General features: G+C 42.0%; 1 protein-coding gene across 10 annotated transcripts in view; it reads left to right on the forward strand.

Moving 5' to 3' along the window:
- The window catches only part of NEDD4L (NEDD4 like E3 ubiquitin protein ligase), a 433,261-nt gene that overhangs the window by 250,153 nt on the left and 157,697 nt on the right, over positions 1–25,411 (forward strand). For 9 of the 10 annotated variants that reach the window (XM_061615386.1, XM_061615324.1, XM_061615346.1 and 6 more), the window contains exons 4-5: positions 8,154–8,192; positions 16,149–16,202. Coding sequence is in view for 7 of the 10 variants with exons in the window: in XM_061615324.1 (XP_061471308.1) it covers positions 8,154–8,192; positions 16,149–16,202 (93 nt within the window). In the remaining 3 variants the exon portion in view is untranslated. The remainder of the gene's footprint in view (positions 1–8,153; positions 8,193–16,148; positions 16,203–25,411) is intronic. The other variant, XM_061615405.1, reaches the window with a different exon arrangement.

Below are 25,411 nucleotides of genomic sequence, written 5' to 3' on the forward strand. Positions count from 1 at the left end.
TTTGGATGGTTACTGCTTTTTACATTTTTTTTCCACACTGGGATGACATGTAGTATAACAAAATGGTATGCGGGCCTTGGGCATGTAATGCCAAGCCATGGTGCATGAGTTTCTGTGAGACCTGGTGAAGCCAGAATCCCTCAGACCTCCAGAGCAGAATTTGGAGGGTACAAGGGGCTGCTGGGAGAATGGACAAAATCAGCCCTATCACTGGGAGTAAAGTTTGGATCCAAGGCATTTTTTTCTAATTAAAAATAACCTGTGGGGGAAAAAACTAAATAACTAACACAGAAGAAAAATGAATATAGCTCACCAATGTAAAAAGGCAACCCCCTGCCAAAATGGATGGGAGATTTCCCCCTCCCACCTTGGGATACTTATATTTGATTCAGTGAACTCCTGCCTCAACAAAAAAAGCTCTAGAGATTTGGCTAAGCTGGGGTAATCAGTGTGGTACTCTCTGGGTCTTGTTGGGCTTCATCTCCTATCAGCATCAGACAGCATAGCCAATGGTCAGAGATGACTGGAGTTCTAGACCAACAACATCCGAAGGGCACCACATGGACTACGCCTGGGCTAATCTCTTTCCATGTCACGATCTGAGGAGAAAAGAGGCCTTATTCAGGACACAAAGAGAGAGTTTTGCCATTGTGGTCATTGTGACCACAATATCTGGGGCAGATGACAAATCTGGGATTACTACTACTACTACTACTACTACTACTATCATCACTATTATTATACAGGCATACCCCGCTTAACGTTGCCTCGCTTAATGTTGCCTCGCTATAACGTTCATGTTCCATACTCCACCATACCCCACTGTAATGTACGTGCGCTTCGTAATAACGGACACTATCGTGCCACGTGCGTTGCGAAGCATCGTCTTCTTAGCAATGTGAGTGAGCGGAGCGGAGCATTGAGCGGAGCGATCTAGCGATCTGAGCAGCTGCTGCCTTGGAGACACAGTTCATTTAAAGATACAGTACCATATTTTATTTTACATTTAAGTACTTTACTTTACTTTACAGTACTGTAAAGAGCGATTGGAGCTCTGCCTGCCCCGGCCTAGGTCGGTGGCGGCAGTGTGTGTGTGTGTGTGTGGGGGGACACCTCGTGCTCTTTAGATCCCCCTGATTTCATTTTAGATCCTCCTGATTTCATTTTACTGTCCCTCACCAAAGGCTTCTGAGGAAGCTTAGCAGTCATGGAATAAGAGGAGAGGTCCTCTTGTGGATAAGAAATTGGTTAAGAAGCAGAAAGCAGAGAGTAGGAATAAACGGACAGTTCTCCCAGTGGAGGGCTGTAGAAAGTGGAGTCCCTCAAGGATCGGTATTGGGACCTGTACTTTTCAACTTGTTCATTAATGACCTAGAATTAGGAGTGAGCAGTGAAGTGGCCAAGTTTGCTGATGACACTAAATTGTTCAGGGTTGTTAAAACAAAAAGGGATTGCGAAGAGCTCCAAAAAGACCTCTCCAAACTGAGTGAATGGGCAGAAAAATGGCAAATGCAATTCAATATAAACAAGTGTAAAATTATGCATATTGGAGCAAAAAATCTTAATTTCACATATACGCTCATGGGGTCTGAACTGGCGGTGACCGACCAGGAGAGAGACCTCGGGGTTGTAGTGGACAGCATGATGAAAATGTCGACCCAGTGTGCAGCAGCTGTGAAAAAGGCAAATTCCATGCTAGCGATAATTAGGAAAGGTATTGAAAATAAAACAGCCGATATCATAATGCCGTTGTATAAATCTATGGTGCGGCCGCATTTGGAATACTGTGTACAGTTCTGGTCGCCTCATCTCAAAAAGGATATTCTAGAGTTGGAAAAGGTTCAGAAGAGGGCAACCAGAATGATCAAGGGGATGGAGCGACTCCCTTACGAGGAAAGGTTGCAGCATTTGGGGCTTTTTAGTTTAGAGAAAAGGCGGGTCAGAGGAGACATGATAGAAGTGTATAAAATTATGCATGGCATTGAGAAAGTGGATAGAGAAAAGTTCTTCTCCCTCTCTCATAATACTAGAACTCGTGGACATTCAAAGAAGCTGAATGTTGGAAGATTCAGGACAGACAAAAGGAAGTACTTCTTTACTCAGCGCATAGTTAAACTATGGAATTTGCTCCCACAAGATGCAGTAATGGCCACCAGCTTGGACGGCTTTAAAAGAAGATTAGACAAATTCATGGAGGACAGGGCTATCAATGGCTACTAGCCATGATGGCTGTGCTCTGCCACCCTAGTCAGAGGCAGCATGCTTCTGAAAACCAGTTGCCGGAAGCCTCAGGAGGGGAGAGTGTTCTTGCACTCGGGTCCTGCTTGCGGGCTTCCCCCAGGCACCTGGTTGGCCACTGTGAGAACAGGATGCTGGACTAGATGGGCCACTGGCCTGATCCAGCAGGCTCTTCTTATGTTCTTATGTTCTTATTTTATACCTCTCCCTCTCCATTGTCCCATCTGCTTTGCTGTAATTGTTTGTTATAAAAAAATAAAAAATAAAAAAATTCTTTAGATCACCCTGATTTCATTTTATACCTCGCCATTGTCCCATTTTCTACCTCTCCGTTGTCCCATCTTCCTTTCCTGCTTTTTCTCTCTGTCTCTGCCCATCATTAATTCTGGCTTTTGCCACTGCTGGCTTGTGACTCCCAATAGCGTGTGTGTGGGGTGTGTGTATGTATTGGTACAATATTGTTTTCCCTTGCCTTCAGTACTGTACAGTACAGTACTGTACAGTATTACAGTACAGTACAGTACATAATGGCAGATACAAAGAAAAGTCATTCATCCATTTCGCATCTGCCAGCTGACATTAAAGGTAAGCTTACTTTATTTTATTTTATGTTTATTTTAGTTATAAATGTGTTATTTACATCAGTTATGGCCATATATGATGATTGCAGTGCAGTACATGCATCGATAAGTGAAAAAAAGTAGTGCTTCACTTTGAGTACATTTTCACTTAAAGTACACGCTCCGGTCCCATTGCGTATGTTAAAGCAGGGTATGCCTGTATACCACCCTTCCTCCCTGAGGAGTCCAGCACAACACCTCAATATCATCAAAAATGTTCTAACAACAGTTCAACTTATTCAAATTTCTTAGCCAGTGATTGCAGGGATATCATAGCCAGTATCTCTCAGTCATCAAATGGCTGAGTAGGTGGGAATGTTTTTAAATTCCTCCTGAAAGTCAATAATGTGGGACGCAGATGAACCTCAGCAGGGATGGCTTACCACATACAGGGAACCACCACTGAGAAGACGATCACGGGTCAATGCCAACCAGGCAGTCCCCAGTGGTGGCACCAACACCTCACCAGCCAGGTCTAAGATGATTGATATTGGGGAAGAGTCTCTTTCTGATACTTTGTTCCCAAGACATTTAGGGCTTTGTATGCTAGTACTAACACCTTGAATTGGGCCCAGTAGCTAACTGGGAGTCAGTGCAGTGGTTTCAGGACTAGCGACACATGGTCCGTTCGGGCTGCCCCCCCATTACCGGTTTAGCAGCTGCATTCCTGCATTAGCTGCAGCCTCTAGGGCATCTTCAGGGGCAGCCACAAAATGTCAGCCCCACATTTTTATGGAATCTGCCTCTCTTGGTCTAGATCAGGAGTTTCCACATTGTTGTCCATGGACCACCAGTGGTCTGCGAGCTTCATTCTCCTGGTCCGCGGCGTTCCTGTGGATCCATTGTTGAAGATGGAAGATGAAATTTCCATCACATTAAATTCATATTGATTTTAACTGTATTTTTATTGCTTCTTTATTGTATTGTATTTTATTCTATGGAATTCAAATTGTAATACAATAAAATACAATGCACAAGAATATAAGAAGCAATAAAAATATAATTAAAAATCATAGAGCTTCTAGCACAGTGCGTTACAATTGCTGCAACAGGCAGAAAGATAATTAAGTGGTCTACCAGGATTCTCAGCAATTTTCAAATGGTCCTTGGGGGAAAAAGGTTTGGGAACCACAGGTCTAGATCAGTGGTTCCCGACCTTTGCGTATGGGACCCCCTTTATAAGCTCAAAAAAGTTTGTGACCCCCTCCCCCCAGGGAGGCAGGCTGGCTGGCAGGAAGGAAGGGGGAAAACAGCCTAGCCTTGCTTCTTTTTGCTTCACAAAAAGCCCTCTCCTCTCGCTCTGAGTAAGGGCGTCATCAGCAGTGGCAGTGCGAGGAGACGGGAGACAGTAATAGTAATCCCCTCTTCTTTCTGGTAGCTCCATCCTCAGCCTCCTTTGGCATCTGCCATGTATTTTATAGGCAGATGCCTGCCTTTGGTGCACCTGAAATAATAATAATAATAATAATAAATTTAATTTCTTCGTCGCCTATCTGGCCAATGGCCACTCTAGGCGACTTACAAAATTGTTAGAATACAATTGATAAAATACAGTAATACAGTATAAAAACAATACATCTGCAGCAACAATATTAAAACTGGGCAGGAGGCATTACAGTTATAACAATTAACCCTCCCCAGATACCCCGAAGGCCTGCTGAAAGAGCCAGGTCTTTAAGGCTTTCCGAAACACATTTAGGGAAGAGGCGTGCCGGAGATCTTGTGGGAGGGAGTTCCAAAGAGTGGGGGCCGCCACTGAGAATGCCCTCTCTCTTGTACCCGCCAATCTGGCTGTTTTTGTTGGCGGGATTGAGAGAAGGCCCTGTGTGGCCGATCTTGTCGGGCGGCATAATTGGTGGCATTGAAGGCGCTCCGTGAGATAAACTGGGCCGAAACCATGTAGGGATTTAAAGGTCAATACCAACACCTTGAATTGGGCTCGGAAAACAACTGGTAGCCAGTGTAGGTCGAACAACACTGGTGTGATGTGATCTCGGCGGTGACTATTCATAAGTAGTCGAGCCGCCGCATTTTGTATCAGTTGTAATTTCCGGACCGTTTTCAAGGGTAACCCCACGTAGAGCGCATTACAGTAGTCCAAACGAGAGGTGACCAGGGCGTGTACCACTAGTGGGAGCTGGTGAACAGGAAGGTAGGGTTGCAGCCTTCGTATGAGGTGTAGTTGGTACCAGGCTGCCCGGCTCACTGCCGAAATCTGAGCCTCCATGGACAGCCTGGAATCAAGCACAACCCCAAGGCTGCGGACCTGGTCCTTTAGGGGTAGACTCACCCCGTTGAACTTCAGGTCAATGTCGCCCAACCTTCTCTTGTCCCCCACAAGTAGTACCTTGGTCTTATCGGGGTTCAACTTCAGCTCGGCACTTCAGCAAAAGGCCTCCCCTCTTGTCTGGAGCAAGGGGGAGGTGTAACCTGCAGCGGCAGTGTCTAGGGAGTGAAGACTTGTTTAAAAAAATTAATAAGGTTGGGAACCACTGGTCTAGATTTCTGCAGAGGAAAACCTCTATCCAGTTATCTAGATGTCCCAGTTTATTTGTATGCACGATCCTAGTGCAATTCTGTGAAGTTGGTAGTGGTTTAAATTTTGTAGCAATTGAGATGAATGTTGCTTCCAGTAGACCAGCCAGGAGCCATCACCCCCTCTCCAGGAGCCATCACCCCCTCTGAGTGCAAGTAGAAAGGCTTGCCCTGTTGATCTGCTGCACTTGGGAGTTCTTAATTTGTCAAAAGAACAAAGGTTGTGTTCTTTGTAGTGCATAGTAGCCCTGTAGTTGAGTCTTAAATGAGTTTTCTTAGCAGCACAATGTTTTGATTAATTGGCAACCTCCTGAAAGTGGCAGGGAGGCTATTACTTTCTCTGTGCCTGCCATACCATTCAAATTCAGCGCAAAGTCTTTCCTGGAGAGTTTGGAACATGCTAGCTAGGAAAAATACTTCCAAGTTTTGAAGTCAGTGTGCTTAAGATTTCCAAATGTAAAAGGCAGAGGATAGAACTTCTTTTTTTTTGCATATGCTCACAAACTCACTACTCATATGTCACTCCTGTGGTGACAGCACACCCATGAAGATGTTCCCCGGCACCTGTATGGCACTCTTCTTCCCTCCCTACAACCTTGGTCTAGTTGTTCAGACATCCACCCCACTACTGCCACAATAACAGCGTGGCTCAGTTAGGAAGGTCCTTGCACGTCTCACCCCAACAAGGACAAAGAGCAGATGGGGGCAAGACTAGGACATCCATCAGAAGCAATAGAGGCTGAATATACACCATACATTTAAAGCGCATTCAGAGCACATGACTTCTTCCAAAGAATCCTGGGGACTGTAGTTTGTCTCCTACAGAGCTACAGCGACCAGGATTCTTTGGGAACAGTAATGTGTGTTACATGATTACATTTGTATCCCACCTTTCCTCCAAGAAGCTCAAGGTGGCATCCAAACATGGTTCTCCCCCTCCTGGTTTTATCCTCAGAACAACCCTGTGAGGTAGGTTAGGCTGAGAGGCAGTGACTGGCCAAGGGCAGCCAGTGAGCTTCATGACTGAGTGGGGATCTGAAGCCTGGTCTCCCAGGTCCCAGTCTGACACTCTAACCACTGCGCCACACTGCGTACTTTAAATGTATGGTATGTATGCAGCCCCAGTCTGTGCTGCTCTTTCAACAAGGTATGTGAATTTCTTCTCCCTTCCCCACCTTCCACCTCCTTCCCCTTCCACTCTCTTCCCTCCTTGACTTAACTTTTCCTTCACTTTCTCTCCAACGCCTCCATGACTTACCTTTTCCTTACCTTTCTCCCCCTCACTCCTTCCATTGCTGGGCCTTTTCTTTTTCACCTCCCCATGGTTGGCCTTTCCTTTTCCATCTCCCTGCCCCACATCTCCCTCTGTAGCTGGACTTTTCCTTTCCCCACCCTGCACCCTTGTGGTGACCATTTTGTGACCGGCCCCTGACACTTGTTCAAATTCCATATTTGCCCATAGGACCAAGATGATCGGGGGAAAAATATGGCCAGTTTAGAACATGACAGACTGATGAGTATTCAGTCTCGGACAAAGGCAACATATTTCATGAATTCTGAAACCGTTCCCCTGGTTTCAGTTTGTTTTCAGGCCCATTTTGAAGTCCTGTGTTTAGCCATTAAAGTTCTGCATGGCCTCGGTCCAGGATACCTTAAAGATTAATGCTTCTCTCACATATTCAGTCCAGCGTGTTCAGGACACAAGCGCTCTGGGCTTTCAGAGGGCAGTCTGGCAGATATGCGGATCAGGGCCGTAACAGTGTAGGTGACGGTTCTACTTTTTTGTTTTTTATGGAATTATAATTTTCAAGATCTCAAGATGCCCTCAGTGATAGTTTTGCACTAGTGGTGGTTTTGCCGCAGAATGATATAAATGTATTAATAAACACAAATAAATAAAATAGGTTCCCTCTCGTGGGATTTGTTATCAAGCATCACTCATCTGACCTGTTTACACCTGGCCTTTACTACAACAACAACAACAGATAATGTATTGCTTGTTTCAGAGTATTTAGGGGAATGACCATATAACTGGCTTGTTTTTATCTACATTGAACTTCAGCTTTTTAAAGAAAAACTGCTGATAAATTGAGATATCATCATTTGGGTTTTTAGTTTGATTTTAAAGATTGTTACTGTAAACCATTTTAGGGACTCACTTGGCATACTTAGGGGCTTAATGGCAGGATGTACATTTGAAAAATGAATGAATAGATAATATTTTGGGTCACAACTTTAAAGGTTAACGTCTGAAAATGTTCATAGGGAAAAATGATTTTCTGTGGTGATTATAAAATTATTTATTAACAATTTTGCTCTAGAGATCTAACTTATCCCTCTAGTTGCACACACTGACCATCTACCCTCTTGCCCTCCCCCACACCCCAGCAGCATGTTAAAGAATTTCAATAATGAAATATTTAACAGCCTTCATTAAGACATCTTTGCCCAGGTCATCAGTGATCCACCTCCCACTGTGAAGTTCCTATTTATAGTTGACATCTATTCCTGGTTCATCCCACTTCACATACTCTCCCACACGAAGTTTGCTCAACAAATGAATTTGAAGCCTTTTGACGACAGTGTCTTTATTACTGATGAAAGCTACTGCTATGAATTGTTTTTTCTTTATTTTTTTTTACTTTCCTTTCTGATTGTTAACAAAGAATGTCACTCTAATTTTAAATTGCAGTCAGACCTGCAGCATTTTCTAAAGCTCTTTAGATTTATTTGTGGATTTATTTTTCCTTTTTCTTGCAGACACTGAATCCAAAATGGAATGAAGAATTTTATTTCAGAGTAAGTGTTCTGTTTTTCAATGGCAGGTCTATTTTCTATGCAGTCAATTGGCATCTGGCTGGGTGGTATTGGCAATGGAACACTGGACTAGATGGCCCATGATTTAATGATCCAGCAAGGCAGTTGTTACTTAAACTAGACCAGCCTTTCCGAACTAGTGGGCCACCAGATGTTGTTGGACCACAATCCCCATCTTTCCTGACCATTGGCAATGCCAGCTAAGGCTGATGGGAGTTGTAGTCCAACAACATCTGGTGGCCCACTAGTTGGGAAAGGCTGAACCAGATAAAGCAGAGGTTCTTAGAACAAATTGTATCAATGTGGAGCATAGCCTACTCTGGCAATAATTATTGTTATTTTGTATTATACAAAACACTTTACATTTGCAACATGTTTTACAGTCTATTTTGTCTTTTTCACAATATCCTTGTGAGGTAGGTCCACCCATATGCTAGTAAAACTGGACTACTCCAGTGGCTTCCTTATATAGGATATATAGGATATTTAAAGCAAAAGAAAAGGCTGTATGAGAACATGGAGAGAGAGAGGAAGAAAAAAGGAGATGAGAAGGAAAAAAACAGTCAATTTTTTTTGTTGGAGGGGGAAGGTGGCAGGGGAGAGAAAAGGGTTTTGTTTTGCAGGTTGATGTTTCAAGGTTGGGACCTGGTTTGAAAATGGTGGGTTGCTACTGGACTACTATTCCAGATTTGTGGGTTGTAATACGCTGAGCTATGAAACTACTTGTTTGCATGGGAGGAAGGCTTTTTAAAGCAGGGATGGAGAACCTGTGTTCCTCCAGTTGTTGCTGGGCTACAACTTCCATCATCCCTGACTTTTGGCATGCCAGTTAGGGTTGATGGGAGTTGGATTCGAGCAATATCTAGAGGACTATAAGTCATCATTCCTGCTTTAAACCCAGATCTCCCAGATTAAGATCTGTTTGGAGTTTGTTGCCTTTCACCCTTGAGCCCTTTCTGCCTTGTCTGCAGAGCCTGCGTTTCATATAACACAATTACCAAAACTAGCTTAAATTATTTTGTGTAAAATATTCTGCATAAAGCTAGTTCTGTGTTAATTATTCAGGAAGAATTTGGCTTACTTCCATACCCTACAAATGCATTTTAGGATGCATAGCAGTATAACTTGTAACTCCACCGTACAGTTACATTCAGTGTATTCCTGTTGGGATATCCAACAGTTATGGTTGTCTGTGCTTTATATTATACACAATCTTTTTGTGGACAGAAGGACACAAAGAGGAAGAGCAACTTATTTAAATGTCACAGGACTTGTAACCTGTATCCACTCTGCAGCACATGCATCTGTAGCATGCTTAGTGGCACTGGGTAAATTGACTTGAAGAAATCTCTTGTTGCAGCTGCAGGGTGACTGAGTGCGGAGGAGGGTTTCCCACACTTACCAGAAATTTGTGGGAGTAGAGGTAGGGAATGCCTTAGTTAGCACTTGGCTGCTGACTAGCAAACCTCTCCACACTACTGACATTAGCAGACACTACTGACATTAGTGAGGGGCTAGCCTATAAGAATCCACACACTTTCAAGGTGTTATCTGGCTGAGGTTCTCACTGCCTTCAGGTCTTTCCTAGTTAGGGATAGGTATTTTCTTTCTTACCCTTGCTTTGCCCTACAACAGAGTAATCACTTCCTACGAATGAAACACTTTACTAGCTTGTAGACACATCTGAATAGGACCACATGAGACCAGGCTGTGGTATAGATCAGCAGCAGGAAACCTGTCACACTGTAGATGTTCTTGAGCTAGAAATCCTAGCATCCCTGTCCATCGGCCATGCTCACTGGGGCTGATGGGGAGTTGAAGTCAGCAATATCTGGAGGGCACTAGCTTCGTTACTGCAGCAAATGGTTGGTCCTGTAGGCCTGCCTTTTTCTCCAGAGTTACTCTGCTGTTCCCTGGCTCAGTAGGCCAGAATAAAAGCAACATCAAGGAAGGGTGTGGGATGCATATATAATGGGAATACAACACCGTGGATCCAACTCATACTTTAGATCACTGGTCCATCTGTTTCTGTATTGTCTACACTGACTGGTATCAGCTCTCCAGAGTCTTAGAGGTGAGTTCTGCAGTCCTACCTGTAGCTGTTGGGTATTTAATCTGGGATTTGACTTGAGAAAAATTTGATTAGGTACCCTGGCTTTGGGGCATGCCTCCTCTTTACTGTATCTGGTACTCATGTCCCTTCCTCACTTTCATTAAGCAAAACAGGAGTTAGAAGACTTTTGAAGACTCAGTGCAGTGTGGCCACAGTTTTGGCAAGGGGACCTCAAGTCTACTCTGAAACCCGAAATAATGCCACCCTAATGTACATTGTGGTACAGTAGTATTTTATATAGAGAACCAGTGTGGTGTAGTGGTTAAGGTGTTGGACTATGACCTGGGAGACCAGGGTTCAAATCCCCACACAGCCATGAAGCTCACTGGTTGACCTTGGACCAGTCACTGCCTCTCAGCCTCAGAGGGAGACAATGGTAAACTACCTCTGAATACCGCTTACCATGAAAACCCTATTCAGAGGGTCACCATAAGCCGGAATCGACTTGAAGGCAGTACATTTACATTTAGTATTTTATATAAGGCCACACAAATGGAAGAAGTGGGATTCCAGCCTAGATGATTCAAGCCCAGATATTTTTAAACCAAGTCTAGTGCTATGTTCACTTTACCCCATGTTAGATTTCATTTTTAAAAAAATGTTTGGGCATCTCCCTTGTTCTCCTGGCTTCTTCCAGCCCAGAAATCCTCATACAGACATGACCATAGACCATTTTTCTCCTTCCCCAGTTTAAGAGGAGATTCCTGATGGCTGCTTAATTTTGTTAGGTTAGTTTAGTTACCATATACATTTTACAAGTGCGCTGATGCCAACCACTTCTGTTTTCTGCTTGATTGTTTTGCCTGGCCTGCTACTCACCTGTTTTCACCTTCACACATCCCTTTTCAGGGCTTAGTAACACTGAAGTTTGAACATTCAGTCCTTGGTGAGCTTAAAACAAATGACAGGGAAGGAGTTCAGCTTGCTGTTTTAGTCAGAAAAAGGCAAGAAGAGAAGGAATGTTTGCAGCATTGGGGGCTTTATAGTGTAGAGAAAAGGCGAGTCAGAGGTGACACAATAGAAGTATATAAAATTATGCATAGCTTGGAGAAAGTAGATAAAAGTTTTTTGATAAAGTTTTTTCTCTCATAATGCTAGAACTCGTGGACATTCAATGAAGCTGAATGTTGGAAGATTCAGGACAGACTAAAGAAAGTACTTCTTCATGCAGCGCATAAACTATGGAATTCGCTCCCACAAGAGGCAGTGATGACCACCAACTTGGCGGGCTTTAAAAGAGGATTAGACAAATTCATGGAGGATAAGGCTGTCAAGTAGTTACTAGCCGTGATGGCTGTGTTCTGCCATCATAGTCAAAGGCAGTATGCTTCTGAAAACCAGTTGCTGGAAGCTGCAGGAGGGGAGCGTGCTCTTTGCACTCAGGTCCTGCTTGTGGGTTTCCCAGGGGTATCTGGTTGGCCACTGTGAGAACAGGATACTGGACTAGATGGGCCACTGGCCTTATTCAGCCGGCTCTTCTGATGTTCTTAATAAGTAGTACATGCCAGGATGGGAAATCAACTCCCAAAGTGAACATGTGATATGAATATGGTAGGGAAATCTGCCTTTTTATAATTACTACTATGAAAATTCACTTTTAAAATACTAGTGGAAGACTAAACTTTGTTGCCTAATACTGTAATTACACAAAAGGGATTCATCTCACGGTTATGGATCTTTAAAGCCATGCCAGAGAGGCAATGCTATCATGAACAAAACTGTGGAGAAATTCATATTTTTAAATATGATTGTTAGCATTTTTAAAGTGTTATTTTATAATTATTTCACATTATTTTTTTAAATCTCACTCATGTTTTATCTATCCCAAGCTGGTTTACTCTATAATATGAAGGTGAAGTAGAAAACAATCTGAAGTGATTGTTTCAGATTTAATATCACAAATGAGTGTGATATTGCCTGCTTGCGGGCTTCCCATGGGTTGGCTACTGTGAGAACAGAATGCTCATCCGGCAGTCTCTTCTTATGAGTTTAATATCACTAATTGGTTACTATAAAATGTTGTTTAACCTTTCTGTGCAGTCTTATTTTTTTCTAAAGAGAAAGACAGACGAAAGGAGGCAAGGTAAAATATCAGCAGTTTAAATTTAATCTTTTGGAGCAGCTGCCTGTAAACACTGGGGCATTGTAGATTGTTAAAAACTAGTATCTTTTTTCAAATACTGTCTGTGCAGTTGCCCTTTATGGGTTTTTTTGTGTGTGTGTTAGCGTTTTGGAAACAATATTTTTAGCAGTGTCTCAGTTTGGAGAGATCATAAGTGGTTTTCAAACTGATTTTTATAGAATGTTTAAACTGAAAATAGAGATTTTATTTCTGCACTCCTCCTTGCTTTCCTAGCTCCAATGATCCCTTCAATGTAGTCTACAAGGAAGAAGAAAAAATGGTCTGAGCCTGTTTTGATTAGTAATGCACAATCCCCAGGAATTGTCTTGGCACTGAATTCAGCATGTCTGGTCCCAGCTTTTTCCATTCCAGTCACAACAAAGTTAATACACAGAAATCTTTCTACCAGAACGTATGTCTGGTCATATTACATTTTAAGTTACTAATGCTGCAATCCTAAACACACTTACTAGAGAGCAAGCCCATTGCTTGCAGTGATGCTTACACCACAATTCTATGCATCTTTAATGTTTGCACACTTAGTTGGGAATAACGTCCATTAGGCAGAGTGGGCCTTAATTTCTAGTAAACATGTATTCACCATGTAGTACTGTCTGTTAAAGACACGGTGGTCCAGTTAGCACGATCAAATCCTGGCTTAATAAGCAAAGATATGTGTTGTGCTCATGCAGTTGCACATACAGCAGCTCCTTTGATCCTGCTTCATTCCTCACTTTGCATTAGTGAAAAAACCAAACGAAGGAGCTGCAGTTAACTATAGCTTCTTGTTGCATGCAAACTGGAAACTATGGGTGCGGCTTCTAAACGTGCCATGGTTTTAAGTTGGCTTCTGGATTCTAGCTTGTTTAAAACTCATTAAGAAACTTAGTGGTTTGCAAGTAACTGGAAGGTAACAACTGGCTTCCTGTTTTTTCCCCACTTGTGAGAAGGAAAGAGCGAAGCAAAGGGGTTGCATGCAAGCACCCAAAACTCATGCGTGCATCCTGGCTTATTAAAGTAGGATTTGATTGTGCGAATGCATCTAGCATTTCTGCAGTTTCAGAGTTGGTCTGAGAGTGTTGAGGGGTAACAAGTATAATGGAAAGGCTGCAGGGACTATCCAGGGAAGCCTACCACAGTACACCTTTTCCAAAATGTGTACCCAAAAAAGTAAACCCTCTGAAATAAGAGGGCCAAACTATATTGCTTTAGGAGGAATCCCTCATCCCTCTGCACTCCTGGAAAACCATAATTGGCAAGAAAGGTACTGTTTGGCTCTTGCCCCTGGTCAAATCGGTATAATGAAATGAATACTAAAGTACAGTGGTGAGATCTGTTAAAGACTGCTTTGCATACCACTGCAGTTGCAAAACCCAGAGTGGGATGCCTATCAGCCCACAAGTGAAAGTTACTTTCCTCATTTGGGCCTCGGCCTAATATTGAGCTATCTGGGGCCTGAAAATTCCTAAGTTAGTTTTTAGTATAGTAGGCTTCCTTTAACCTCATAGGAAAGAGAGCTATATTATTAGGAGAGTGGGGCACAAGGGCTCAATGGAAGAGTACCTCCTTTGCATAGAGAAGGTGCCAGGTTCAATCCCTGGTAATTTCCTTCTTTAAAAAGACTCAATTAAAAAAATGTGGGAAAGGAATCTGTGTCCAAGACCTTGGACAGCTGCTGCCTGTCAAAGGAGACAGTGTAGGTTTCCCTGCATTTGTTTTTTCCCCTTCTTCCTTCCAGTCCATTTTCCTTTTGTTGTGTCTTTTTCAGTTGTAAGCCTATAGGCAAGGACCACCTTGTTGTCATTGTAATCTTTTCTGGGAGCTCTTTCTGGCTAAATAGTTTAAACTAATAATAAATGCTTGGCTGGCTGGTCTAATAGTCTCACTTGGTATTAAGATAGCTTCCTAATAGTTTGTTTCATTAATAAAATTAGTAGATCAGTATCAGGCAACTTTCTGAGTAGTAGAAACACTGGGTATTTTTTCCCCCACCATTAATTTTCAAATGTATTCCTGCAGCCACCAAGGCCCGGAAGTAACCTGGGAGAGGCGAGGAGGATGTGAAAACTAGAATCTTGGGGTTCGGATCACTGTAGTTAGTCTGGTGTTGCAAAAACAGTCCCTTGGAAACTTCAGAGTCCAGTCCTATAATATCTACTTGACAACATTCAGATCTCTTATAGTTATTTGGGAAAAGGCTGTAGCTCAATGGAAGAGTATGTGCTTTGCAAGCAGAAGGTCCCCCCCCAGTTTGATGGGCTTAAGTTGCAAGAAGCCAGATTTTGACTGAACATCAGAAAAAACATTGTAATTTTTAGAGCGGTACGACAATGGAACCAATGACCTAGGGAAGTGGTGGACTCTCCAACACTGGAGACATTGAAGAGGCAGCTGGACAGCCACCTGCTGGGCATGCTTTAATTTGGATTCCTGCATTAAGCAGGGGGTTGGACTTGATGGCCTTATCGGCCCCTTCCAACTCTATAATTCTATGACTCTATGATTTTCATACATTGCTGGGAAAGACTCCTGTCTGTAATGATGGGTAACTTCTACTAGCTGGTATAGAAAATATTATGCTTGATGGACCAACGTTCTGAGTCATTGTGAGGTTGCTTCCAAACTTTCATGACAGAGCAGGTCAGGGGTAGGGATGTTCTTGGACTCCATTAGCCCCAGCCAGTATACTCGGGTGTTCAGGAGTGAAGAGAGTTGTAGGAAAGGTTCTCCATCCATAGAGTAGAGGTTGGATGGTCAGTATTTACTGCTTTGTCAAAAAGATGCTCCCTCTCAAAATTTGTCTTTTGATATAGCTTGATTTTATAACTGTCCATGTCAACATACACTAGTATGGGTGCTGCTGTCTTTGTTTTTGTTTTAAATTAGGTTTCATCAAGTCAGTGTTTCTAACATTATGAGAAGTCTGCCAACCAACTTTGCCACATATTGCTCCCCAACCTCGGGGTGAGGAGGGGGGATTACTCACTGCTCACTTCCATGCACCGTGATGTTAATCTTTCACATAGCAACCTGTGCTCAGGTTTTACAGTGACTCATTTCCTGCCATTGAGACCAGAGATAATCTTCATCAGAGGTTTATTCACTGAAATAAAACATTGTGGACAATAAGCAACATATGAAATACATTAAATATCCTTAATACATTGTTTCGTAGGGGGAAATGATGTAAACCTCTGATTCTCAAACTAAAAAAGCAAGGCTGTGTAGGTAGTTACTGGAAGTACTGGATATGCAAACTCCTTTTCTCACATCTCGGGTTGCAACCAGGACATCCTATCTGTCTCTGTAACAGATCCTTTTTGTCCATCTGCAGATCTCTTAAATTACACGTGTGATTTCTGGGTGGTGAGTGGGTCATCTTAGTTTCAGCTGGGCCAATTGATAAAGTGGTGTTGAGTCCTTTGCTCCATATATGGATCTATTGGGATTGAAGCCTTATTTCTGAATGTTTTCTTGGCTTCTGCTGAGGGATGGGGAGGAGGACGGAGTTTGCTTGTTCCTACATCTGGACTAAGGGTGTGAGCCTGACCCTGGGTAGTTCAAGTGTGTTTATTCCTGACTTACTCATTCATTTTAAACACAGTGTTAAAGAATTACCTTGAATTAGGTAACTGCTATACATACAAATAACCATTTTCTGTTTTTTAAAGAAAAATCTCATTTTTTTTGTTTTGTCTTGCAGGTAAATCCATCTAATCATAGACTGCTTTTTGAAGTATTTGATGAAAATAGATTGGTAAGTGTTCTGTTCTGTGCTTCTCAGTGTAAACACAATGGCTGTGTGAGAATTATAAACCTTTTTTGCCAATGTGATGGGAAAGTGGTGGGATATTTATGAAGTAGTGGCATGTGGGAATCTGAATTGTGGCATACTGTTTTTTATCGATAACAAGCTTATAAATAGTTGGGATTGCCCAAAGGGAGGAGTGGGTCATCATGAGTTCCCCATCTTCTGCAGGTCCATAGTCCCATACTGTAGTGACAGAAGCTGGGAAGAAAGGCCTGATGTAGTAGAAGCTGAGCAAGCAAGAAAGGAAACATTAGGATAAAAGGCAGCCAGTAGAGTTTCTAGGGTTTGGGGTGTTGAAAGATCTAGCAAGTTTAGAGGGAGATCAGAGTTTTGTAAAGCTTGCACTAGGCTGTCTCCCATATGTATGTTCATTGTCGTCCATTAAGTGATAACATCAAGTGCTGACTTGCATTTGTAAATTAGGGCTTTACTGTCTGATGGAGCCTGCTCCCATGTGAACCTGTCTGTGTTAAGAACTGGTACTAAGGCCCAGTTCCAGGTACTCCTGAGGTGGTAGTGGGTGGCTGTTGGGGAAAGACCCATCTGTATGGTGGCACCAAGACTTCCTTTCCCAGGCATAGCCAATAAGTCCTTATATTGACATCTTCTGGACACCAGCTAAAGACTTTAAAAAAAATCTGTTGTGTGGTGTTGTGTGTATGTGTGTGTTATATATATCCATCCCTTGTGTATATTGCATATCTCTTTTGTTGTCTTTTAGTTTTTTATTGGACTATTTTGTATTTTAAAGTGTTGGCCGCAGCTGCCTTAGAGGCCTATATTGGTAGAAAGGCGATATATAAAAACTTTTGAAATAAACGCAGGGAAATAAATACACCTGCATGTAATGGAACCCCAGCACATTTTTAAAAATAATGTTTTAGGTTTAGCGAACTAGGTTAGTAGGTGACAGATGCATATAAGTAGGTAAATAAATAAATACATTAAAATAGCTTTGGCGTATGAAAGTGGATCCTTAGCCCTTTGCTCACTTTCCCATTTGAAAAACGGTCTCACCATAGAGCCCCCCCCCCGGGAATTCTTAACATGTATTTGTGAGGTGAAAAGACCCCAACTCAGAGTCCAACGTGTGTTGAGTTGTGTCTTCATTGAAGTGAAAGTGGAAACCGTTGGAGATGGAGAGAGCTATGGTTGTACATTAAATTTCAGTACCTACAAGGACTTACTGCTTTTGGGTTTGTGCATATGATAATAGTTTTAGCACTAATGAGGTGTAGCTTGCCATATATGGCATAGAAAAATGTCCTGTGGTCCAAAATGCTGGATCCCTCACAGGTGATCCAGACCTTTTCCAGGTCTTTTTTATTATTTTTGCGCAGCGGGTCATCATGGCTGCTGTCATAGTCCAGTTTTCCCAGTACAGAGGGTTATACCGACCCTTGTCAGTCTTTTATCATTTCAAGCTACTCCTATTTTCCTCTTGTAATTGGGCTCCTTTTCTGTATGGGAAAACGGGTGCTTAGAAAAAATGGAAATGGACTGCCTTCAAGTCGATTCCAACTTATGGCAACCCTATGAATAGGGTTTTCATGGTAATTGATATTCAGAGGGGGTTTACTGTTGCCTCCCTCTGAGGCTGAGAGGCAGTGACTGGCCCAAGGACACCCAGTGAGCTTCATGGCTGTGTGGGGATTCGAACCCTGGTCTCCCAGATCGTAGTCCAGCACCTTAACCACTACACCACACTGGTGCTTAGAAAACAGAAGCCAAAATGTCTAGGATGTGGTTCTGACTCAACACTCACATGATTTTCCATAGCGCGTGCTCTAAGGCTTTCTTTTATAAAGCAGGTCGTTTTGTTTACTTCTGTAATAAAATTGTTTGGTTTCATTGACCCTGCTTCTAATTCCCACTGGAAGAGCATTTTCAGACTCTGCCTCAGCTATACCTCCTACTTTCTCCCCCTCCCCTCTTTATTTAAACCGCCCTGCGTAGCAGAGCCGAATGCGGGCATTGTTTAATTTTGAGTCCTGGGCCTGCCTGTTTGTACTTCTGATGCTTTTTTGGCTCCTAACAAAGGCAGAACGATATTCCATGTTGGCAATCCAAGCTACTAATATTGCTAACTTTCTCAGTGGAAGTTTGCCAGTGTTGGGCAGCGTTTTCTGTGTGGTGTTCAAGTCAAATCAGTACAGCTCTTCGTGAACACCCCTGCTCCAGATTTCAACTGCCTTCTCGGCCTCCCAAAAGCCGAAAAAGGAAGATTGTTGCTTGCTCCTGCCTGCTGCTTGAATTGTGTTTGTAAGAGTTTCTTTCTCTTCTCCCCCCTCCCCTCTCCTGGAAAACTCTCTGTATAGCTGAAGCTGGTTATTATCGTTCCTTTACAGTGGCAATATATCTGTGTCTATTGCTACAGCGAAAGGATTGCTGCTTAAATCGCTTGAAGCATAAGGGGAAAAAGAGCTAGTTCCTTGCTGTTTGTTTATATTTGCATTAGTCAAATGATACCCGAAGGCTGCAGCCAGCTTTAAACAGAGACGGTCGCTGTGTGTGCCTTCCTCCAGCCATTTTTCGTGATTCCCGATTTGCATGAGGACTTCAGTGCGAAATCAACAAAGATTTTTGTGGGTGTGTGGATGTGTCTTGGTTGGCGCTGTTGCTGCTGCGTGTGTGGTGTTCCCCTCTCCCTTTTCTTCTTTGGTTTAGTACAAAAGTGTTCTGTGAATATGATGTACTTTAGATTTATAGCAGAGCTGAGTGTGTTCGCTGCCTTAGTCAGCTGTGAGAGATCTCCCGCTGGGGCCGCTCCTTTCTGATGGAAAAGGAGCAGCTGTGAAGGTGCTGTTTCAGGCTCTTGCTGGTATTAAAGAAAAAAAAATAGTAGCTTGCATTGGAGAGGGGGAAATGGGTCATGTGATGCCAGCCATCCTACCCTATGTCACAGTGTGGAGGAGCACTGATTGCTCTTATCCAATCATGCATGGAATGCCGCTTGCCACTTGGGCTATTTCTGCTATCTGTCGCTATCAGTACAGCAGTGCTAACAGTTTGGCAGATGGGACACTTTTTCTTGGAGTTTATGTCTTTAGTTCTTAACTTCTGGCAGTGCCTGGACGTGTTGCCGTTTCCCCCCTCTCCTTTCTCCTGAAACTATGGCCCATCGGCTGCGGTTTCATTTTGGCTCCGGACGAAGCAACACAGCTCCTGAATCAGAGATCCTAGACCATGAAAGAGAAGATGATGACTTTTTCATGTCATTCCACACTTTACCAAGAAGGAACGGGCCTCACCCTTTCTCCAGGCGTAGAATGGATTATGGTGACAGTAGTGGAGACTTGCACGAAGCGGGTTCCTTGAAAAGAAGCACTTCCATGTTTATTCCTCAGCTTTTGAGTAGCATTGATGTGCGTCCAACAAGGAGCTCATCCATGCAGATCTCCCTTCAGCGCAAGGCTGTAAATGGACACGCTGATGAGTGTGGGGGCACAGAGTCTCCCCCAGATGAGACGGGTAACTTTTCAGATTTAGGGGAGCATTATGCATCTCTTGTTGGAAGCCATTCTTCTCCAAGTAGTCCACAGGTGACCCCAGAGAATTCTCCATCCAGACTTCCTGAGAACATGGAACACGAGACTGATGGAGGATCCTCTAATCATACAATATTTTGTACCATACCTTCCAATAACTGGAATGGTGCAGTCACTGCTCAAGATGAAGCAAACAATGCTGCATCAGGGTTAAACATTAGCGGAGTAAGGATTCAGCATCGGGCTTCAAGTGTGGACATGCCTCATGTTACGCTGATGCCGTTTGGTTCTGAAGCTCAGCATAACACTTCTGCCTCTGAACCCAGGCGCTGGTCTTTGCAGCATCTGGCAGATGGGTCAGCCCATTCAGGGAAAAAATTATTTGTTTTCCAACTGCAGCAGTCTCCGACGAATGATACAGAGGCAGGAGCAGATTACAATTTTGGTTTTACTGGAACGAAAGGGGATAGGTTGGTCAGGTATCCACGGATACGTCTGGAAAGGAGTACCTCGTACCCAGTTCAGCCACAAACAGCACGAGTTAGCCCCATGGAGGATGATGGTGTGAATTTGGCAGTTCATGGGAAAGGCAGGAATGGCTCCGAGATATCTAGAAGCAATTCAGTGGAACGGGTTTCTCCAGGACAAGGATGCACATTTAAAATTCGCCCTGATCAGAACACAAGGCAGCAACATTTCAGAATCCTTGTAACTCGTGGGACTAATGACAGAGGTCAAGTTTCTGGACAGGAAAATCCTAGTGCTTCCGGTCCTATGGCAACCAACTCCTCAGTAAGTAGGAACATTAATATGCTGGTGATAACTTAAATTTTCACTCCTTGTGTTAAGGTTAAAAAAAGAAGAAAAACTGAGATTTTATTTATTTATTTTATTTATATATTATTTGATTTATATCCCGCCCTTCCTCCCAGCAGGAGCCCAGGGCGGCAAACAAAAGCACTAAAAACACTTTAAAACATCATAAAAACAGATTTTAAAATACATTAAAACAAAACATCTTAAAAAACCTTTTTTAAAAAGCTTCTAAGGTATCTTTTTAAAAAAAGGTTAAAAACATATTGTTTTATTTTTAAAAAAGGTTTAAAAAATATTAAAAAGCAATTCCAACACAGACGCAGACTGGGATGCTCCAACACATGTTGCATAATTGTGCAGCACAACTCAGTCATGCTAGAAAGGGCTATATTCCTCCAGAACAATCTCTGAGCATCTTTGGTTCATTAAGCTAAAATAGCTTTCAGTTATGACTACATCCATTGCAGTGTTTTGAAGTCTCATACCGACTTGCATGTTACTAAATTCAGTGTTACGTCACCCAGTGTTACAATAGGATTTAATTTTACAATAATCTGTAATCCACTGTACCACTGTTTATAAACAGTGCCCAGTTTGTAAAAAGTCACTTTTTGAAACATTATTGTTTCACACATAAACACAACACACAGAGATATGCTATACAGGGAATTCTCTGATGCATTAAGTACTAAGTAATCACAGTTTTATATTGAGGATTATAATATCTTTGACTGTCTTGATTAGGTACACTTTAATTAAAAGGCTTCACTTGCATTGTATTGCTTGCTCTCCAGTTATAAATTCCTAATGACGCGAGAGAAACTGTTGAAAAATCTCAAACATTTTGGTCTGTTCTGTTCATTTTATTTGTGTTTAATTGTTTTAGGCATTAGCCATATCAACATGTGATCATTTTGATTGGGGGCAATGTACAACTTTAGAAAGATACTTACTTTTATATTTTCCATACACAATTAGTAGAAATGAGTCTTTCCAAGTAATACTATATAAGAGGATGGCAAGTTAAAAAGTAAATAGTACGTTATATTGCTGCACAGTGCCATCTAGAACAGTAACTACTGTGTGGAAACAAATGCAAGAACAGAGTTTTGACCCTCATTACTCCTATCACTGTATGTATATTGCTCTGTCAGGCATACTGACAATGGATTTCAACATTAATGGATTTAATGGATTTAAGATACCTAGCACAAACAGCATTCCAAATAAAGGAACAAACTGGGTTGCTTTAGAAATGCTGCCATTTTCCTTCTCCTTAGAAATTGTGGGATATTGTTAGTGTATGTAGGATTTTCTCAACATTTTCTGGATTGTTAGAAGTGGGGATGTGGGAAGAGACCCACAAACATTTTAATTGGTTTGGTTTCTACTGGGATTTTACTGTCCTTTCAAAATCCCTCAGGTTTTATCTTGGGCATATTGTAATTTCATTAAAATTGTTATTTAATTTTCTGAGTTTCTTGACACTTACGTTTTTAAAGACATAAGTGTGTCTCTGCACTGATGTTTCTACAGTAATATTTTTCATGAACTGTCTAAAGTTGAGACATAAAGCAATAATGTGTAAATGAGCTTTAGATAGTCTTGAGAGTGGGTGGGAGAGGCAAGGGCTGTGTCAAATCGGGCCCAAATTGTGCTGTAACTCTAACATTAGACATTAAGGATGGGAGTGGAGAGAATGCTTATTATTTTATCTGTATTAATTCACAATACAGAATTGAGTGAGCTAGTAGTCAAGCACTTTCCACAGGTCCTTGTAAAAATGTCAAATAATTTTGGAAATGTTGAACTTCCAAGATGTGCATTTTTTTAAAAAAAAGATAATTATGTATTACTTCTGCAAGTTTGCATTTTATTAGATGTATGCCCTTCCCTATTCTGAGTTGGAGGAGGCCTAGCAGCTTTGAGTTAAGTTAATGTGCATGTCCTTTAATTTAAAGAGCTCACAATAGAACCAGAGCAGATAAATGCAGCTAATGAACTGCAATTCACAGCTTTTTGAAGTACTAGTTGTATTCTGAGTTGAGTATATGTATATACACACATATAAATAAAACAAAAAAGTCTTGTGTAAAGGCTGTAGATTATTGGCATCCTTAGTGACCCAGAGTATTTCAGGGAAATATTTGATGCTTTATGTAAGTATACAGTAAAGGCTTTAAAGTCAAATATGCACATCTGTCTCAGCTAAACCCCTTCAGAACATAAAAATTAATTTTATACAGTCAGAGTTTGCATTGGGCGTAACAACTAATAGAAGTATAAAAAAGACTAATTAGCATTAGGTGAAACAACAACAAAAAATCTACAGTAATATATGAATATGTTTTATTGCCTGTGGGGTCTGACTATTCAAAACTAGCCACTATATAGCAGACAGCACTGATTGATCATTTAAAAAGTGTGAGTTTGAACTGCAGTAATGGCAGATTGGACAACTCTGTTGTGGGACTCATTTTACACAATCACTTAAAAGCATCACTGTATGTTTGCTCCATAGGCCTGTCTATAATAGTTGTTAGGTCCGGGATTGTGTTCACCAGACAAATACTTCTAGCAGGCATTAAGTACAAATTGTCACCTTTCAACGTAAACCATGGTTGTGATGTATGCAGACTTTGTTTCTGTATGCTTTCCCAGTCCCTTCAGTGTTGAAAGAAGCTCCAGGAAGACATCCTGTTAACAGAGGCCAAGCTCCCCTATAATGGAAAATGAAAGTAGTTGTGGACACAAGTGTTCCATGTGTACTTGAATCCAACTGATTGGGGTACTTATATGTGCAGCAGTTTCTTACTTAGTGGTGTGTGTTTGGTTTACAGTTGTAATAAATTTGTGTCTGGCCATTTGTATCTGGTAGTCTAGACTTATGTCTGCATGCTTAGAACTCTTCTGAACTATTTGTGCTGGTCCCTGGGGATATGTGTGTGTATGTCTGTGATAAATTTCAGGTGAGACTTGAATACCGTTTTGCTTGCAAACCAGGATTATTATTACTATTATTATTTTAATCTTTTTGTTATTCGCCTACATTGAAACTATTGAACATATAGGCTTGTAGAATTATGTGAAAACTACAACTACGATATGAAATCCTCACTTTCTGAATTAGAGGGATGTACAAATAAGAGGTGAGGATTATCCTAAAGACCTGTTGGCTGCTGGATGCAATCTTTTGTGTCTGATGCATGAGATTTCCCATTGACATAAATTTTCATAGTTGAGTATGTTGAAGGGAGGACATTCTGTGCACTTAAATTTGATGTAGGGGCCACACAGTACCTTTCCTACGTGAATGTTCTAGTCTATATTTTCTAACTTTGGTTTTTAGTATTTTTAAATGGTAAACTGACTTGGATGCTTCGGCAAATATAAATGCAACAAACAATGTTCAAATGCACACACGGCACAGATCAGCACTTCTTCAACTCTAATGCAGTCAAGGCCACAGTGAGAAATTCAGTATGGACTCAATGGATTTACATTTTCCATTTTATATTAGCACTCAGAAGTTTGAATCAAGGCTACAAGTATGTCTAGGGCATTCTTTAGGTAACCATTTTCCAGATACTCTTCTAACCTGCTGTTCTTCCTTATCCAAGTAGCTGGCTGCTTTTTCATTTAGTTTGGGTTAACAAAGGAGCTGAGTGCTTACAAATGAAAACTGTCTATATTAAACATGAGTAGCTGTAGATGCATGTGCTTCGTGTATTCTGAGGCTGGGGGGATGGGGGCTACTCCTTGGTAGCCCAGTTCAAACCAGAACAAGCTTGCATGCCTTCCTCCTCTTTGCCTCTCTTGCTTCAATGTGAGGTAAGGAAATTTGGAGGTTCTACTTCTGGTCTTGAAGAAACCACAGTTTTGTGATTCATTAGAATTATTCGAATTGTGGTTAGTTCAAACAAAGCAAGACTGAACAATGGTTTCAGATTCTGGTTTATTAACTAACCACAATTAAGTGAAGATGGAAGGAGGGGAGCAGACTGAGAGCCTTTCGCTTGTTTTCTTAACTCTATTGTGATCTCTATAGAAGGAACTGCAAATGTTATATTAAGGAAAGCTTTTTTAAAGAATTATTATGGATCTGCCATTAACATATGCTAATCCAAAAGCTGGAGCCTGATTTTTTTTTAAATAGCAATATAAATGTTTGTGTCTATTTAGGGTGGTGTTGTTGTTAATAATGATGGTGGTAGGAATTGCCGCCATAACAGATTTTCAGATCTTCATACAAATGTATGAAGAATGGAGCATTAGAGGTAGGATTTTGTGAAGTGTGAACTAGACAGCATTTGATCTCTTTTACACACATATATACAATCAGATGCATTCTACTATCAGATGCATTCAACTTCCAAAAGGAAGTGTAGCAAGTCCTCACTGTAGTCCTCTTTTGGTAACTCTATCATCACCTTTGTTTAACCCTGGATGAATGGAAATGGACTGCCTTCAAGTCCATCCCGACTTATGGCTACCCTATGAATAGGGTGTTCATTGTAAGCAGTATCCAGAGGGGGGTTACAATTGCCTCCCTCTGAGGCTAGTTCTCCCCAGCTGGCTAGGGCCTGCTCAGCTTGCCACAGCTGCACAAGCCAGCCCCTCCCTTGTCTGCAACTGCCAGCTGGGGGACAACTGGGCTCCTTGGGACTATGCAGCTTGCCCATGGCTGCACAGGTGGCAGGGCACGTAACCCCTGTGCCACTCACTGTGGGGGTGATCTTTAGCTGGCCCTTGACACCCAGGAGACACGAGCAGGGATTTGAACTCAGACTCTGGACTCCCAGCCAGGCTCTCCTCTCCACTGTAATAAGACCTGACATTTATAAGAACATA

The sequence above is a fragment of the Rhineura floridana genome, chromosome 1 (assembly GCF_030035675.1).
Source record: "Rhineura floridana isolate rRhiFlo1 chromosome 1, rRhiFlo1.hap2, whole genome shotgun sequence".
Classification (NCBI taxonomy): Eukaryota; Metazoa; Chordata; class Lepidosauria; order Squamata; family Rhineuridae; genus Rhineura; species Rhineura floridana.